Source organism: Pipistrellus kuhlii, unplaced genomic scaffold, assembly GCF_014108245.1.
Source record: "Pipistrellus kuhlii isolate mPipKuh1 unplaced genomic scaffold, mPipKuh1.p scaffold_m20_p_16, whole genome shotgun sequence".
Lineage (NCBI taxonomy): Eukaryota > Metazoa > Chordata > Mammalia > Chiroptera > Vespertilionidae > Pipistrellus > Pipistrellus kuhlii.
In genome coordinates this window covers 2,958,383-2,974,436 of record NW_023425471.1, presented here as the reverse complement: position 1 = coordinate 2,974,436, position 16,054 = coordinate 2,958,383, and the positions used below count along the sequence as shown (strand labels likewise).

Here is a 16,054-nt window from a genome sequence, read left to right as displayed (position 1 = left end):
GATCTGTTTTGTAGTTTTTGTTTGGCGTTCGTTGAAAAATGGAAAATCAAAAGGAACATTTTCGTCATATTTTGCTTTTTTATTTCCGCAAAGGGAAAAACGCATCACAAGCTCATAAAAAGTTATGTGCTGTTTATGGTGACGAAGCCTTAAAAGAACGGCAGTGTCAAAATTGGTTTGCCAAATTTCGTTCTGGTGATTTTTCACTCAAAGATGAAAAACGCTCTGGTCGTCCAGTTGAAGTTGATGACGCCCTAATCAAAGCAATAATCAATTCGGACTGTCACAGTACAACACGTGAGATTGCAGAGAAGCTTCATGTATCACATACATGCATTGAAAATCACTTAAAACAACTTGGCTATGTTCAAAAACTCGATACATGGGTTCCTCACGAACTGAAAGAATCACAGTTAACGCAACGCATTAGCAGCTGCGATTTGCTAAAGAAACGTAATGAAAATGATCCATTTTTAAAACAACTGATAACTGGCGATGAAAAATGGGTTGTTTACAACAATATCAAGCGGAAAAGATCGTGGAGCAGGCCAGGTGAACCAACTCAAACAACATCAAAAGCTGATATTCATCAAAAGAAGGTTTTGTTATCAGTTTGGTGGGATTACAAAGGAATTGTCTACTTTGAACTCTTACCACCCAACCGAACGATCAATTCTGATGTCTACATTGAACAACTAACGAAATTAAACAATGCAGTTGAAGAAAAGCGGCCCGAATTGACAAATCGAAAAGGTGTTGTATTCCATCATGACAATGCAAGGCCACACACATCTTTGGTCACTCGGCAAAAATTAATGGAGCTTGGTTGGGATGTTTTGCCACATCCACCATATAGTCCTGACCTTGCACCATCTGATTACTTTTTGTTTCGATCTTTACAAAACTCCTTGAATGGTAAAAATTTCAATAATGATGATGATGTCAAATCGTACCTGATTCAGTTTTTTCCTAATAAAAACCAGAAGTTTTTTGAACGTGGGATTATGATGCTGCCTGAAAGATGGCAAAAGGTCATTGATTAAAATGGGCAATACATTACAGAATAAAGTTATTTAGTTCCATGAAAAAATTGTCTTTGATTTTCTTTAAAAAATCCGCAATTACTTAGCTGCCGACCCAATATTAAAACTTGGCCACCCATCATTTTGTTATATATGGTGATTAATAGTTTTACTTAAATTGTATCCGTTGCCATATTTTAGAAAGTAATGTTTTTTTTTCAGTTTATGGTTTAATTTATGAACCATGGAGAGATGGTCACCATGTTCTATAATATCTCTTTGGAGTTTATCTTTAAAAAAAGAATTATAGGAGGGAATAAACAGCTCCTTGCTTGAATTAGGATTCAAATTTGAAATCTATTCCTCATCGAGTAAAAGAATGACAGATGTTCATATTATTATTATTTTAATAAACATTACTCAACTGACCCTAGAATGAGACTTCATATTCAGATAGCATCTGTGAGGCTGAAATTTCATGATGCCAACCCATCTGGCACACATTGTTTTCCTGAACTGGCGAGCTGTTTTGGCTTGTGGCAGATTTGCCTAATGGGGCACCATCTACCCAGGACCCACCCAATAGAGGGGTCACCTTACATGCTTCCCAGAGAGTACATCCCGGGGCCGCTTTGCAGCTCTGTTGGCAGCACAGGAACTTCCCGTCCACAAAGAACCCACTGTGGTACTTGATCAGCAGGTGGGGGTTACCCCTTATCTCTGGGGTGCAGGCAGGAAGAAAACACATTCAGTTAGTACTGTTATCAAAGAACAATGAAAACATCATTTTTGCCAGCAACCAGGGTAGGAGCAAATGGCTCCCAAAAGATATGTCTTTCACTTAGAAGTTAAAAAGCACCCCCCCCCCACACACAAAAAAAAATCTAACCATGTATATGGTAAGAACAACACAATAACTATATCAGTCTTTAAAAATAACTAGTAGAAAATGCATATTGATACAAGATCAGCTTGTGTAGGATTTTAGATATACATCCATAAAGGAAGTAAGCGTGTTATAGCATATGCATGGTGTGCTCTTGTAGCAGAAAGAAGCTGGCGGGTAGGATTAGATATTAGGAAAAAGAAAGAAAGGTTGTAATAAGCATATACATTCCACCCACTTTTTATTTTGAAACATTGCAAACATACAGAAAAGTAGCAAGAATAGTATAATGAATGTCCATATACTCTACCCAGATTCAATTTTTAACCATTTGCCACATTTGCTTTCTCTCTCTCTCTCTCTCTCTCAATATATATACACACACATATACATACATACATACATATATATACATTGATACCTATAGCTCTATATCTATTTAGATTTTATTCTTTTATTTTTTAATTCTTTATATTGTTAAAAGTATTACATAAGTCTCCCTTTTCTCCATTGACCTCTCCCCTGCTGTCTCCACCCTCCAGCACATTATTTGTAGACTTTAAATCATTGTTATATTTGCTTGACCATCTGAGAGCAAGTACAGATACTGTGACTTTAGTAATGTCACTCACAAATACTTCAGTATGTAACTTCTGTTAACAAGGACATGCCTTTATATGACCACAATGAAATAACCAAATTCAGTAAGTTTAACACATATACAATACTATTACTTAATATATATTTCATGTTCATTTTTTTCTCATTGTCCCAATAATATCCTTTATAATCATTCATTTTCTTCTGGTCGAGGATCCAATCCAGAATCATGGCATTTAAGTTATCTAGTTTCCCTTGATATAGAAGTTTTTCATTTTATTGTTCATGACTTTGAACTGTTTACACTAAGAAATTAATGGTTTATGGGGTTACTTTTCTAGGAATATGTACATATTTTAAAACCCATAGAAATAGGACAAGGAAATCCAAAGAAATGACATTGTAAGAGTGCAATACGGTGTCTACAGCAAGCTAGTGCCTCTCGAAACAGCAGAGAAATCTACAAGGTCTTAATAGAGAATAGTTCAAGAAGAAACTCTAGATGGGGAGGGTTGGTTCTACATGTGGCTTCAACTCTTTCCATCTTGATTTTTTATTCATCTTAAGGACTTATTTTGATCCCAAGGGAATTCTGCTCCGCCTTTACAACCCTGACTGAAGGAAGTGTGTGGAGAGAGTAATAACCACTTAGCTGGGTTATTGAGAAACTGTTTGTTAAGCATCCAGCACAGTGTTTGGCTCAGAGTAGGTGTTCAATAAACAGGGGGCTTTAGTAGTAGTATTCACTTAGTTTAACTCAGCTCAGCTTACCTGAAAAGGCTGGCATTAAAAGAAATGTCGCTGCCCAGTGGGCATGGCTCAGTGGTTGAGCATCGACCTATGAACCAGGAGGTCACAGGTTCGATTCCCTGTTAGGGCACATGCCCGAGGTTGCAGGCTTGATCCCCAGTAGGGGACATGCAGGAGGCACCTGATCCATGGTTCTCTCTTATCATGGATGTTTTTGTCTCTCCCTCTCCCTTTCTCTCTGAAATCAATAAAAATATATTTTTTAAAAGAAACATCAATAAGTGCTAATGAGACTTAAAAATAAATTATAGAAACCACAGAAAACAAAAGGAGTTAAGTTTCAAAACACTAGTTTCTGACCTTGAGATTTTCCAGCAGCCTAACATATATACTGTATTGGTTAAAAAGTTGGATTTGGGTAATTGAATTATGAGTTTCCCATTGCTAGGTATGTGACATTGGCCATGTCTCTTTAACTTCACTTAGCTGAAAAAATGGAAACTAGTATGACCCATTTTCACAGAGTTGTCAAGAGGTTTACCTAAGAAAAATGTTTTTCAAGTACTTGATACAGTTGCTGGCAAATGATAAGTGCTTAGTAAGTGTTAGCTATAACTTTATATAAACATCCAAAGTACAGTAACTATAAGACCTGACGCAACCCCAAAAGGACCTAGACTAGACTTTGCCCTGGAAAGGCAAGCAAAGTGGGTGGGGAGCAGGTGGCCAGGCTTCCTCCAAACTGCTGGGAAGGACAATAGCCAGCACTGTGCAGGGCAGGGAAGGGGCAAGAGGGTATCTGATACCCAAGCTTCCTCTCTGTGACAATGAGAATGCAAAATGAGGACCAGCACGGCATGTTCTCTGAGGCTGGTAGGAAAATCAGTAGATTCTGTCTTGGCATTGAGTCCTTTTACTGTCATGTGTTTCTTCCACCAACCCTCAAAAGAACTCAATTGATGACTCCCTTTGATGACTTTAAAATTACCATTTTGTAATGCTTTCAACCATTGACTTCGGCTCTCTTCATTTGATGCATAGACATAGAGAAGCCCATCTTTATAGACAATCTGGAAAGGAAAAGATTGAGAGCATTAAGCTAGAATTGCATCACAGTTCACTATGGTGCAACTGTAAATTTTCTGTTATTCAAAAGAGACCTCGAGTTTGCTTATATAATTCCATTAGCTCTGGAATTAGGTAGAAAAAAATCTAATTATTTTTATCCTCCACCTTTCAATGTGTTTTATTCCAGACACCTCTTCACTTTAGAAAACCACAGCAGATAATTAAAAAATTATAAAATGTTAGATATAACAGGTGTTTTAGTGTTCTGGTCTACCCACCTACCCAATCCATGAATCCCTTTACAGCCAGTTGGAAAATGTTTAACTGCTGTATTCTTAAAAATACTTTCAGGCCCTAGCTGGTTTGGATGGAGCGTCAGCCTGCGGACTGGAAGTTCCCAGGTTCAATTCCAGCCAAGGACACATTCCTGGGTTGCGGACTCTATCCCCAGTAGGGGGCGTGCAAGAGGCAGCCAATCAATGATTCCCTCGCATCATTGATGTTTCTATATCTCTTCCCCTCTCCCTTCCTCTCTCAAATCAATAAAAAATATATTAAAAAATACTTTCAGGGATAGAATGTCCTCCATTTCTACTATGCCATCCTCACCAATTTTAATATAGTCTCATCATTATATAGTTTATGCTTATAGTGAGTAAAAACATGTCTCCCTGGAACTTATTTCTCTGAGTCATGTCCCAATCTAACAATCTTCAGCATGTCATTTTTCTTTTTTCTTTTTTTAAATATATTTCATTGTTTTTTTACAGAGAAGAAGGGAGAGGGATAGAGAGTTAGAAACATCCATGAGAGAGTGAGACATCAATCAGCTGCCTCCTGCACACACACACACACACACACACACACACACACACACACACACACCACTGGGAATGTGCCCACAGCCAAGATACGTGCCCTTGACCGGAATCGAACTTGAGACCTTTCAGTCCTCAGGCCGATGCTCTATCCACTGAGCCAAACCAGTTTTGGCCAGCACACTATTTTTCTATTCCTTAAGACACTTGTTTAAATGTTTGAGGATTACAATGTCTCCCAGATCCTTCTCTAGTTTGTTCACTTTTGTGGAGGAAATAATACAGACGATTTGTTAAACACCAACTAGTTTGGAAGATCTTTCCTAGATGCTTTAATACTTTAATCCTATTTCAAATTTGTGAAAAAAATATGATTATGCCCATTTTTCAAGTGAAAAATAAACCAGAGAGAAACAGTATGTTGTCCATGGTTACACAAGTATAAGCAGTGGCTAGGATCCCTGTGGGCTCCAAAACCTGTGTCTTTTAAGTACTTCATATCCATGTGAGACAAATTTGAAGCATCTTCTATGAACACACACTCCCCGGGTTTCTCCCAAATGAGTAATGATCTTTTTTAAAGCAGGAAGTACAAATTGTTCAGCAATCAGATTATTTTATCTCATTTTTGGCCGCAATTCTTTCATACTAGCACTAGGTATTCTGGACAATGGAAGGTTAGTCCATCTGCTTTTACATCAGAAAGATAACTATTCATGATGTAATAAAAGTAGGGCTTCACTTAATTCAAGCCACTTCCCAAGGGTACTGTAGGCACACTCCCAACTCCTATCTAGAAGTGTTCCAAGTCTTGTCATTGTCCAGTGAATCATTTTGCAACATCTTTATTTATCCCCACTATATTGAGTTCATAATAGAAAATATTAAAAGAAGAGCCATCCATCCAATGGAATGTTGCCTCTCCCCTTACCTGAAATGGGTACTGTCTCTCCACAGGGGTCTGCTCCTCCAGATTGACTTTCTCCACACATCTGATGTTCTTAATATCAATTGATCCTTTTCTGCTACCTCTTTTCTGAATTAAAAAATATATACAAGATATCTTGTGTGATATACAATGGTGCACAAAGAAAGACATAAACTTAAGGTTATGCTTGGAAGGAAGATTGGGAAATGGGGTGAGCATGTGAGACTCATTCAAATTCTTCTGTAATAAACAAAAATCCAATGATAGCAGAATATATTTTCAAGTGTACACACAAACTCATATATGCCTCCCAAGCAAGTCTTTAAGCAGCACTTCATAATTTTGTTTCATAATCTTGAAACATTTTTCAAATCACCTACCATGTGGTTAATCTACTCAGGGAGGGTGGCTGGGAAGAGATCAACCAATGAACTCATATGCATATATGCATAACCAGTGGACACAGACAATGGGGTGGTGAGGGCCTGGAGGAGGGGGGGTAGGAGCGTGCTGGAAGAGGTTAATGGGGGAAAAGAGGGACTTCTGTAATACTTCCAGCAATAAAGATAAATAAATATAGGATAAAATATAAATATAGATAAATAAACAAAATAATAAAAATATTTAACTCCACAAAGCATCTTCATTTTGTTTCAATTTTATTACAGTATTTCAGTTTTTCTACTTTACAGAAATAGCCTGATTTTCAGCATTGTGTTACATAGGATCTTTCACTTTCAGCACTATTTAAGGCCAGATAATTCTTTGTGGTGGAGGCTGTCCAGTGCATTATAAAATATTTAGCAGCATCCCTGGGCTTTACCCAGTGAAAGTCAGTAGCACACTATTCCCACCAATTATGGCAACCAAAAATGTCCCCAACCATTGTTAAATGTCCCCTGGGGGACAAAATCACCCTCAGTTGATAAACACTGATTTGCAATTTGTCTTTATAAAGTTAGCCATTTTTTTTTGTATGTGTGTGTGTGTTTGTTTTACAGAAAACAAATAAAAGGTTCGTTGCTTTAAAGCACATGTGTCAAACACAAGGCCCTCGGGCCAAATCCGTCCCGCCAGGCCTTGCAATGTGGCCCGCACTGCGCTGTCATCACTGCACTCCGCTGCGTTTCCATCACAATGACAGTTTATGACTGTTCAGTAAACCATTCGGCCCGCGATTTAGGCTGGATTTTAGATTTTGGCCCCTTCTCTGATTGAGTTCGACACCCCTACTTTAAAGGCTTCTCTGTCTCTCTATGACTTCCTTTTCTTCTTTATTGATTAAGGTGTTACATATGTATCCTTATCCCCCCAGTCATGCCCTCACCCCTGGTGTCTGTGTCCATTGGTTAGGGTTGTATGCATGCATACCAGTCCCTTGGTTGAGCTCTCCCTCTTACCCCCAAAAGTTAGCCAGTTTTAAAATCCTTTTTTCTTGAATTAATTACACCTTAGTTAAGAAAAGACAAATGTGATAATTGAGTGAAAGTTTATCTTAACTGTGTAAGCTAAGAAACCTGATATTGTTTCATTATAATTAAGTACTTTGTGGAGCCTTAAGAAAAATAAATAGTCTAATAGCAATGAAATAAATAGGATCTCACCATTTTGTCGTATTCATAATAGGAGAGGTTTGTTTTGGTCAAAACAAAAAGCCGCTCCTTGTAATTATTTGGTGACATTTTCTTCTTTTGCTGTGATCTTTTGAGAAGAAGTTCTTCTAGAATGGATTTTGTCTCCATACTATCGTCCTAAATAAAATAATTAAAATGAGTATTTGCATCATGTACCTAGATTCTCTTTTACTTTCATAATTTTTATTCCACTATTTCATTCAAAGATACTAGAAATGATACAATTTTTAAAGTTAGATTTAAATTTATAGAGGAAAAGTAGCTAAGCAGGCTCTTAACTAAACACACACCTGCACATTTTTCCTACTGGTTTGGCTTTCACTTTCATAAATATGCTTAATTTTTATCGCATTTTACTCATCTTACTCTAGATCATACATTCACCATCTTCACACTATCCTCCAGATCACCTCATAAAAATTCTCCTTATTTCTTGCCCAGTCAGCATGGCTCAGTGACTGAGTGTCAACCTATGGAACAGCAGGTTATGGTTCCATTCCCGGTCAGGGTATATGCCCAGGTTGAGGGAGGCAGCTGATTAGTGATTCTCGCTCATCACTGATATCTCTCTCTCTCTCTCTCTCTCTCTCTCTCTCTCTCTCTCTCTCTCTCTCCCTCTCTCCCTCCCTCACTGAAATCCATAAAAATATATTTTAAAATATTCTTATTTCTTGAGCATTCTATAGGCATTTGTTGAATTGAATTGTATAGAATCAAACTTTTAAAAATTGGAACTCCACACAGCTCACTATATCTGAAGTAATTGATCAACTGAAATTTCTCTCCATTAAAGTGACCAGTTGTTTGACTAAATTATCCAAAGTACTGTGAAACTCTGACATCATTTTAAATAACACCCACAGACCCTGATCGTGATCAAATCTTTAATACCAAGGACATGGGTTTACTTTTCAATATTTCTGAGAATAAAACACTTAACATTATATCAAAAGAGATTTTAAAAACGAAAAAATTGTACTTTATTAACGAAAAACACCATTTTTCTTCCCAAACCATGTAAAACATAAATATTTCCAGGAAATAAATTTATTAATCTGATCATGAAAAGTACTGGTCAGCAGTAGAGCACAAGAGAAACTTTCTTGTGTTCTTTGCTTTGTGAAATCACATCATTATTAGCAGTCATATGTCCACTAGTTACCATCTTTATTTTTTTATTGACAATCTGAAGGTAATTAACTTTACTCACCTTATGTTGGAGAGCCTTGAAGTGTGCTTTAACTTTAACTCTGAAGCTCTAAGCAAAATGTTACAGCTCTGAGGCCCCACCCCTCATATCCCCTCTGGTCATGTATTAGAAGATATTTGCATTCTATTTATCACTCTGGATCAGGAAGCACCCACATGGGCATTGCTTTGTCTGGATGGAGGCAGATGCCAAGTGAACCTGTCCAGTCACCAATGGGAACTTCTAACTGGCCCAGGAATATGGTGTGTCCACGATGGGAAGTGGGAAGAATGGGAGACTAAGAAACACAACTTGGCATTGAACAAACCATGGTCAGGCCCAGCCAGTTTCTGTCCTGACATGTACCATGCCACATCTACTTTTCGCCTTTGTCTCTATTAGAAACTCTACACATATGCCTGTTCAGATAAGATGATTTTCTACACCCAGAGTCCCTGTCCAAAAGAGAATTTGCTAGAAGACTTGTTAAAAATGTGGAGGGAGGGCCTACTTTTTGTGAGTTAAAGTCCCCTTTTCGGCATCTTGTGGGGCAACTTTGCCTTTTACATTTGAAAATTGACTAAATGCAAAAAGAGAAAACTGTGAAAATTCTTGTCAATTATCTTTTATATTCGCAGCTAATACATTACTCCTCAAAGCAAAGTGCTGGCTAATTAGGTCTGGTTAGTAGAATAGAAAGGTTACTTTTCAAAAATTTTAGATGCTGAATCAATTTGTAACAGTAAGAACACTGATTTGAAAATGTAAATCCCAGTGTCCAAAGTAGTACTCAGTCTTTCCCAGTACTGCATGAAGATACACTTTTTTGTTCATAGATCTTTCACATTCATCACATTAAAGATAGTGTAGGGGGAAAAGATAGTGTTGGGGGGAATTTTACCTAAAAAAAAGTAATATTGTGAGTCACAGAAATCACTGACAAATGGAATTCACAAAGTTGCTTCTGTCTATTGAAGGGAAGAACACTGAGTAGAAAGGAAAGTACCAAGTCCACAACACATTCTCTAATCTCCAAGGATTTATACATGCTGTTTTGTCTAAAGCAATAGAATTGGTCAGGTTTCAACAAAATTGTTCATCCTAAAACTCTACCCTTTGTGAATTTGTTTTGGCTTTCATTTTTAAAATGGTGTGATATATGTTTGTTCTGCAAAGCCGAGAACTACAGACAAGCAAAAGGAAAAAAAAATATCAACATTTTGGTAAACATACCTTTAGTTTTTTTTCAAGTATATACACACATGTGTTTGTTTTTTTACAAATGAGTTCACACCCTGGCCTGTGGCTCAGTTGGTTGGAGCATTATCCCATGCACCAAAAAGGTAAGATTCCCAGTCAGGGCACATACCTAGGTTTTGGGTTTGATCCCTGGTTGGGGCTTGTTCAGGAAGCAAACAGTTGATGTTCTCTCTCTCTCTCTCTCTCTCTCTCTCTCTCTCTCTCTCTCTCTCTCTCTCTCTCTCTCTCTTTCTCTCTCTCTCTCTCTCCTTCCCTCTATTTAAAAGGAACTCAATAAACATGTCCTTGGGGAAGGAAGGATGAAAAACCCCATGAGTTCACATACTGTATACTTATATATGGATCTGTAACCTGTCCGCAAGTAACAAGCACTTGGAGCCTCATGACTTTGAAGTCCTTCAAAATTCCATTCCTGAAACTAGACTCTCATTCTTCCCCAAAACCTTGAAGAATCCTGTTTAGGTGGCTCGTACTTTTGTCATCTCTAGGTCAGTTTCCTCTAAGACAATACCTGGTTCCTGTTCAAGTTTGGACCTACCTTTCTTCTTCTATTTGCTTTTGTCTCTTTCTTGTATTTCTCTGTTCTTCTCTATTAGCCTAAATTTTAAATTGACATTTCTCCAGTCTCCCGTGTTTTAGGAGGTGATAATGAGTGATGACTAATTTTTAGAAATGCAATCTCTGTTGACTTGCATTAGGACAATAAGTCAACAGGGCTCAGGTATCATTGTTGACTCAAATGCCTGTCCAAAGACTTACAAATATGGCTCCGTGTATCCTTACTTAAAGGAAATTCAGTTGGGAAGGTAAAAAACAAAACAAAAAAACCTTTCAAAATAAGATTAGATCTTAAAGCTAGTCTGTATTAACCAGAAATCTATTTCCATAGAGGAGCTGGTAGGATTTGGCTGGAACCATATTACCAGCTACATAAAATAGACATGTCAATTTGCCTGCCAAATAGCCCAAGCTTATTTCCATAAGCACATGAAACTAGAAAGAGATTAAAGTGCAGGGAGGATGGCAACATTTAAAAAAAAAAACTTAACAGAAATCAATATAGTATTTTCTATAAGAAAGCCAGCAACGATTATGTACCCTATAACATACATAAAGATGCATGCTGAATTTACATGACTTGGAATCACTAGAGTTATTAAGAATTTATGAGGAAATGATATCATGAGAGTAAGGAGCTCAACTCTGTAGGTCTATTCAGCACACTTAAATTTGAGCGTCCAGTGTGCTTGGAGTGACAATGAACAGGTTTGAGAGCTAGGTTTCACAGATGGTTAAGATGCAAAGTTGCTATGGGGTGGTAGACTCGGAAGGCTTGGAAGAGATGATAGTACTGCCATTTGTGAGCTGTGTCACCCTGACAAAGCCTCTTTCTTGCTAGCTACAGATGTCAGTTTTCTGATCTGTAAAATGAGATGGGCAACAGCTCTTTCACTTTATTTAACATAAATGAGAAATCTTATGTGAAAATACTAGGCACACTTTCGGCATCAAATCATGATTTAGAAAGAAGGTGGAAGGAAATAACTCACGTGCTAGAGTGGAGTCTGTTGTCTTTGCTATGTAAGGCTCAAGAAAGGGGAAAATTTTTCCTTAAGATAATCAAGAAAGATGTTATGGAACAGAGAACATTAAAATTGGACCTTGAGGGATATGCATGATTGTAATAATAATCCTAGCTAAAGGAGGACTCACCATGTGGCAGGCACTACTTAAAGCACTTTAAAAAGATGCTTTCAGCCTGGCTGCCAAGGCTCAGTGGTTTAACCAAGAAGTCATGGGAAATTTAGAACCCTGTGACAAACTTATCCTCAAATATTTGCCCCAGGCCAGGCCTGCTTACTTTCCTGCTTAATAACTGAACAAAATATGATGGTAAATTAAACAGGAACAAAAAGCTGAACTGAGAATCAGGTGAGTTGGTTCAAAGGATAGCTTTTAAGATGCTGGCTAAAGACAAATACCAGCTCCACTGAACCTGCCAAATCACACTTTCACATGATGTTATGTAGGAGAGAGAGAGCTACAAGTGTCTTGGCACAATATAGACAGAAATCCTTTAACATTGACATGCAAGTTATCAGCATTTTGAAACATCATCCCTTAATTGCTCCAAAATGAAGTTATGAAACCAGATATTTTAAGAAGTTCATTTTTGCACAAAGAAGGTGAGAAGTCCAATGCCATTTTTGTTGGAGCTAAAATTTGCATTACATGTGAAATTCATATTTGGTGTCTAAGCCCTTCCTACTTTTCAGCCACCTCTTTCCTTCTGCTCCCTTCCCTTTGCCAGGGCACTGTTCTGGGGACATTACTTACCAGAAAACCAAAATGTGATAGATCTACGTCCTAATACTTTATGCTGAATTAGTTTAACACATAGCACTGCTGAGGGAATACAGGTTGGTATGTGCAATAGCATCTAGCTCTGGTGGGTTCAAATCCCTGCTCTGTCTCCTTGCAACCTGGCATGTTACTAAACCCTGCTAAACCTCAGCTTCCCCTTCTTAAAGGGAGTGGAAAAAAAAATAACCACCTCACAGGGGTAGGAGGAGTCAAGAGAAAATGTCGGTAAGATGCCCAGCACACTAGTAGATGTTCCAGAAACCCATCATCACCCCACAGGCAGATTTTTAGAAGGTCCATAGCCAAGTTGAAAACAAAATGATCCTCATACCCTTACCACCAAGCTCCTGGGGATAGGAGATAAAGGGAGTCAGGAAGAGTCCCCATGCATTCGCTGGTCAATAAGTACCTGCTCTGCAGGTATGTTACAAGCCTTCAGCCCTGGAACTGGACCTTAGTGATTGCACCAGCCCCTTAGTGATTGTATTTGTGCCACCAGATTTCTTACAAACCAATGTAAGATGCTACTGAAAATGTACTCCATGGGCTAGCAATGTCAGCATCACCTGAGAGCTTCTTAGAAATGCAGAGTCTCAGTTCCCAACCCTGACCTACTGCATTAGAATATGAATTTTACTGAGACCCTCAGGTGACCTGTGCACATAGGAGATTTTTGAAAAGCACTGCCCTAGACCACATTATAGCATACTATTTTTTAAATCCAATGAAATCATCACAGTCCACAACAATGTTCAAAGCTATACAGATATAGGTACACCTCATCAGCTTAGGATTCACCTCCCTCACATCTTTTTATCTCCATCTAAAATACCCTTTAGTCTCTAATTTAGGGAGACTTCAGGAACCTAAGAACGAATATTTGTAGCTGAAATAAAATCATAAAAACAAAGAAAGAAAGAAGAATGAATGAATAGCATTTCTTTGCCTTTCAGAAGCAGTTATGAAGCCAATATGAAATCACGGAAAGGCAATGCCCAAAAAATAGTGAGGAGAAAAATTAAAGGACATAACAGAAAGCCAAATGGAGCTAGTGGTGATATACACATAAAATGACAGCTTCCCTGAGCAAGATTCTGAACCGGTGAAGGGGAAGGAGGGGAAGAGTGGGAGACAGGAGAGAATAACACAGTCCCATCCAAAGTCCCGGAGGAACCCCAGCAATTTGAAATTCCTAATTTTTGTACTTTTTAAAGTTGGTCCCCCCCCCAACATTTTGTGAACTTCAAGCTCTACAGCACATATATTTGAACCTGTGTTCCTGTAAGATATGACATTGCATAGCTACTTGCCACTAAACGTACCATTTTGTCTTGTTCTGATGCCCGGTCCACCGCAGTGAAGTCAATCTGCTCTTGCAGGAATACAGCCTCAGCTGACCTCCTTCCAGCAGCAGCGAATTGTCTCACATTTTCCCTGCTGCCCGCTCAGAAATGGCTACATTACTCAGTGCCCCCGAAAGGTTTATTGTCCTGCAAGGCCTTACACAATCCCACAGGAAACCGCGCTCAACACTTAGCCAATAGTTGTTGATCTGATTGAATGCAACAAAGACGGAGACAAAAGCATATTTCTTAAAGGTTCCAACTTTGATAACCAAGGCTCCTGCTTTTCCCAGGCAGCTCTTGGGTACATGTGATAACCCTGCCTTTGTTTATAGAACTTGAGGCTGGAAAGGACAAGAAAATATTTCTACAAAACCCCACTCTGACTCTGACTTCTCTCACATGAGTCAGGAAGCCATGAGGTAACGCCAAAGTGTACAGAGGATAAGCAATGAAAATTTCAACTCAACATTGGATAAAGGGAGGTGCTTTTTCATCTAGCTATTTATGCACCTCTCTATCCATCCATCTGCCCACCTAATCGGTATTACTACTACTACTATTGTTAATTTTAGTGCAAAGTAAGTTGCTGGCATCAGTATATTTTATCCAAAAACACCACAGTGTACAGAACATTAACTAGGTGATTAATTCAAATTAGCCTTTATTTTAGCTCCAATACTATGATCTTGAAATCAGTTTTCATTTGGCCAGAAGACACACCCGTATAAATGCTGAAAAATGAGAAAGGTTATAATGGTCACTGACATAAGTATCAAGGGAGTTATTCACCTCAATTTCTCTATTTCCCTGGTTCACAGATGAATCGGCCTTTCAGGGCTGAGAGTGTTGTGCTTGTGATGAATTCTAGGAAACTTCTGTTGCCAAGAAGAAAGGCTCCTAAGCCATCCTTTCCTGGCATACTGCCAAAAGCACATGGGAAAGACAGGAATGCATTTATGAGTTTTGTACAACAGATGATTACATGCAGCTTCTGAGCCAGAACCATGGTCGATGGAACAAACCAGGTCTATGCAGATGCCTCTCACAAGAGTAGAAGTGGGAGTCATGTATCCCCATCTTTTCTGGATATATTTGGATGTCCTCAACCACCAACACATTAATGGCCTTCATAAAGTAATGTTTACAAAATATTCAGTCCCAGACTTAGAGCTAATTAATTTCCTGGGTTCAGTGAGTTTGTATCCCTACTATGGAACTGTCCAGAGATATTTTTCATTTAATGAACAGTAGCTACAGTGTCACCAAAGCCTAATCAATCTGCAAGAAAGAATTTTTTAGTTTACTGCTTGAAGGAGAAGTTGCAAATAATAAAATGTACAAGATGTCCATATGTTTCTATAAAATAGATCTTTGAGAAGAAAGTTAATAAGTCATATAGAAGAGAAAAACATTTTTTGAGTAAGGAGAAAAAAAGGTCAAATAAAATATGTTGATTATATAGGTATCTTTAAAGATTATAATGCTGCTATTTGGAATTATTTAGGGAAAGCTCTCTTCATTGTCATATCAGCATGTAGTTTTCTTTGTTTCCCAGGGTTCCCAAGACCATCGATGGTCTATTTACCCACTCATATATCCAGCTTCCTGCTCCACATTTCTGTCTGGGTAGAAAATGACAGTGAGAAAAGTGTTTAAAGCTCTATGTCACATTTCTCAGCTCAAAAGTGAGCCCTGCTATAGTGAAATGTGACAAGCCCCATATTCTATTTATAAACATTTGTCCCCTCCTAACTTTGTTTTCCTCACTTTAAGTCTTTTGACTTTTCAGGCCTGACAATACATCCCTTTGACTTGACTTCTACCTGCCACTGGATTCTCAAAGAGAAGAAAGAGAAGCTCTTACTCCTGTTATAGTTTCGGCGGTGGAGGGGATTCTGAGGCTCAGAGGCAGCTTTAAAAGGTAATAAACTGAAAACCTCCCAAAGAGTATCACACATCCAGTATAGAAGTGGGCAAAATGTCCAGGGAAGTCATTCTTTCCTGTTTTCTTTAATTATGAAGTTGTCCCTGGAAATGCTACTTATAACAGAGGAGCCTTTCAAGACACATGAACTTCCAAGGCTAATGCTATGGCCTGTAAGATTCAACATTTAATCTCTCAAGTCTAGTATAATAATTTTTTATCTTGCCCAGCCGATGTTGCTCAGTGGTTGATCATCAATCTATGA

At 38.2% G+C, this 16,054-nt stretch overlaps 1 protein-coding gene across 1 annotated transcript in view; it reads right to left on the bottom strand.

Annotated features, from left to right (window-relative positions):
* The window catches only part of BMX (BMX non-receptor tyrosine kinase), a 46,083-nt gene extending 32,070 nt beyond the window's left edge, over positions 1-14,013 (bottom strand). The window contains exons 1-5 of the mRNA XM_036439530.2: positions 13,842-14,013; positions 7,677-7,823; positions 6,076-6,180; positions 4,247-4,328; positions 1,623-1,742 (exon numbers count right to left, since the gene is read on the bottom strand). Coding sequence (XP_036295423.1) covers positions 1,623-1,742; positions 4,247-4,328; positions 6,076-6,180; positions 7,677-7,823; positions 13,842-13,844 — 457 coding nt within the window. The 5' untranslated portion in view covers positions 13,845-14,013. The remainder of the gene's footprint in view (positions 1-1,622; positions 1,743-4,246; positions 4,329-6,075; positions 6,181-7,676; positions 7,824-13,841) is intronic.
* Between the last annotated feature and the right edge of the window lie 2,041 nt (positions 14,014-16,054).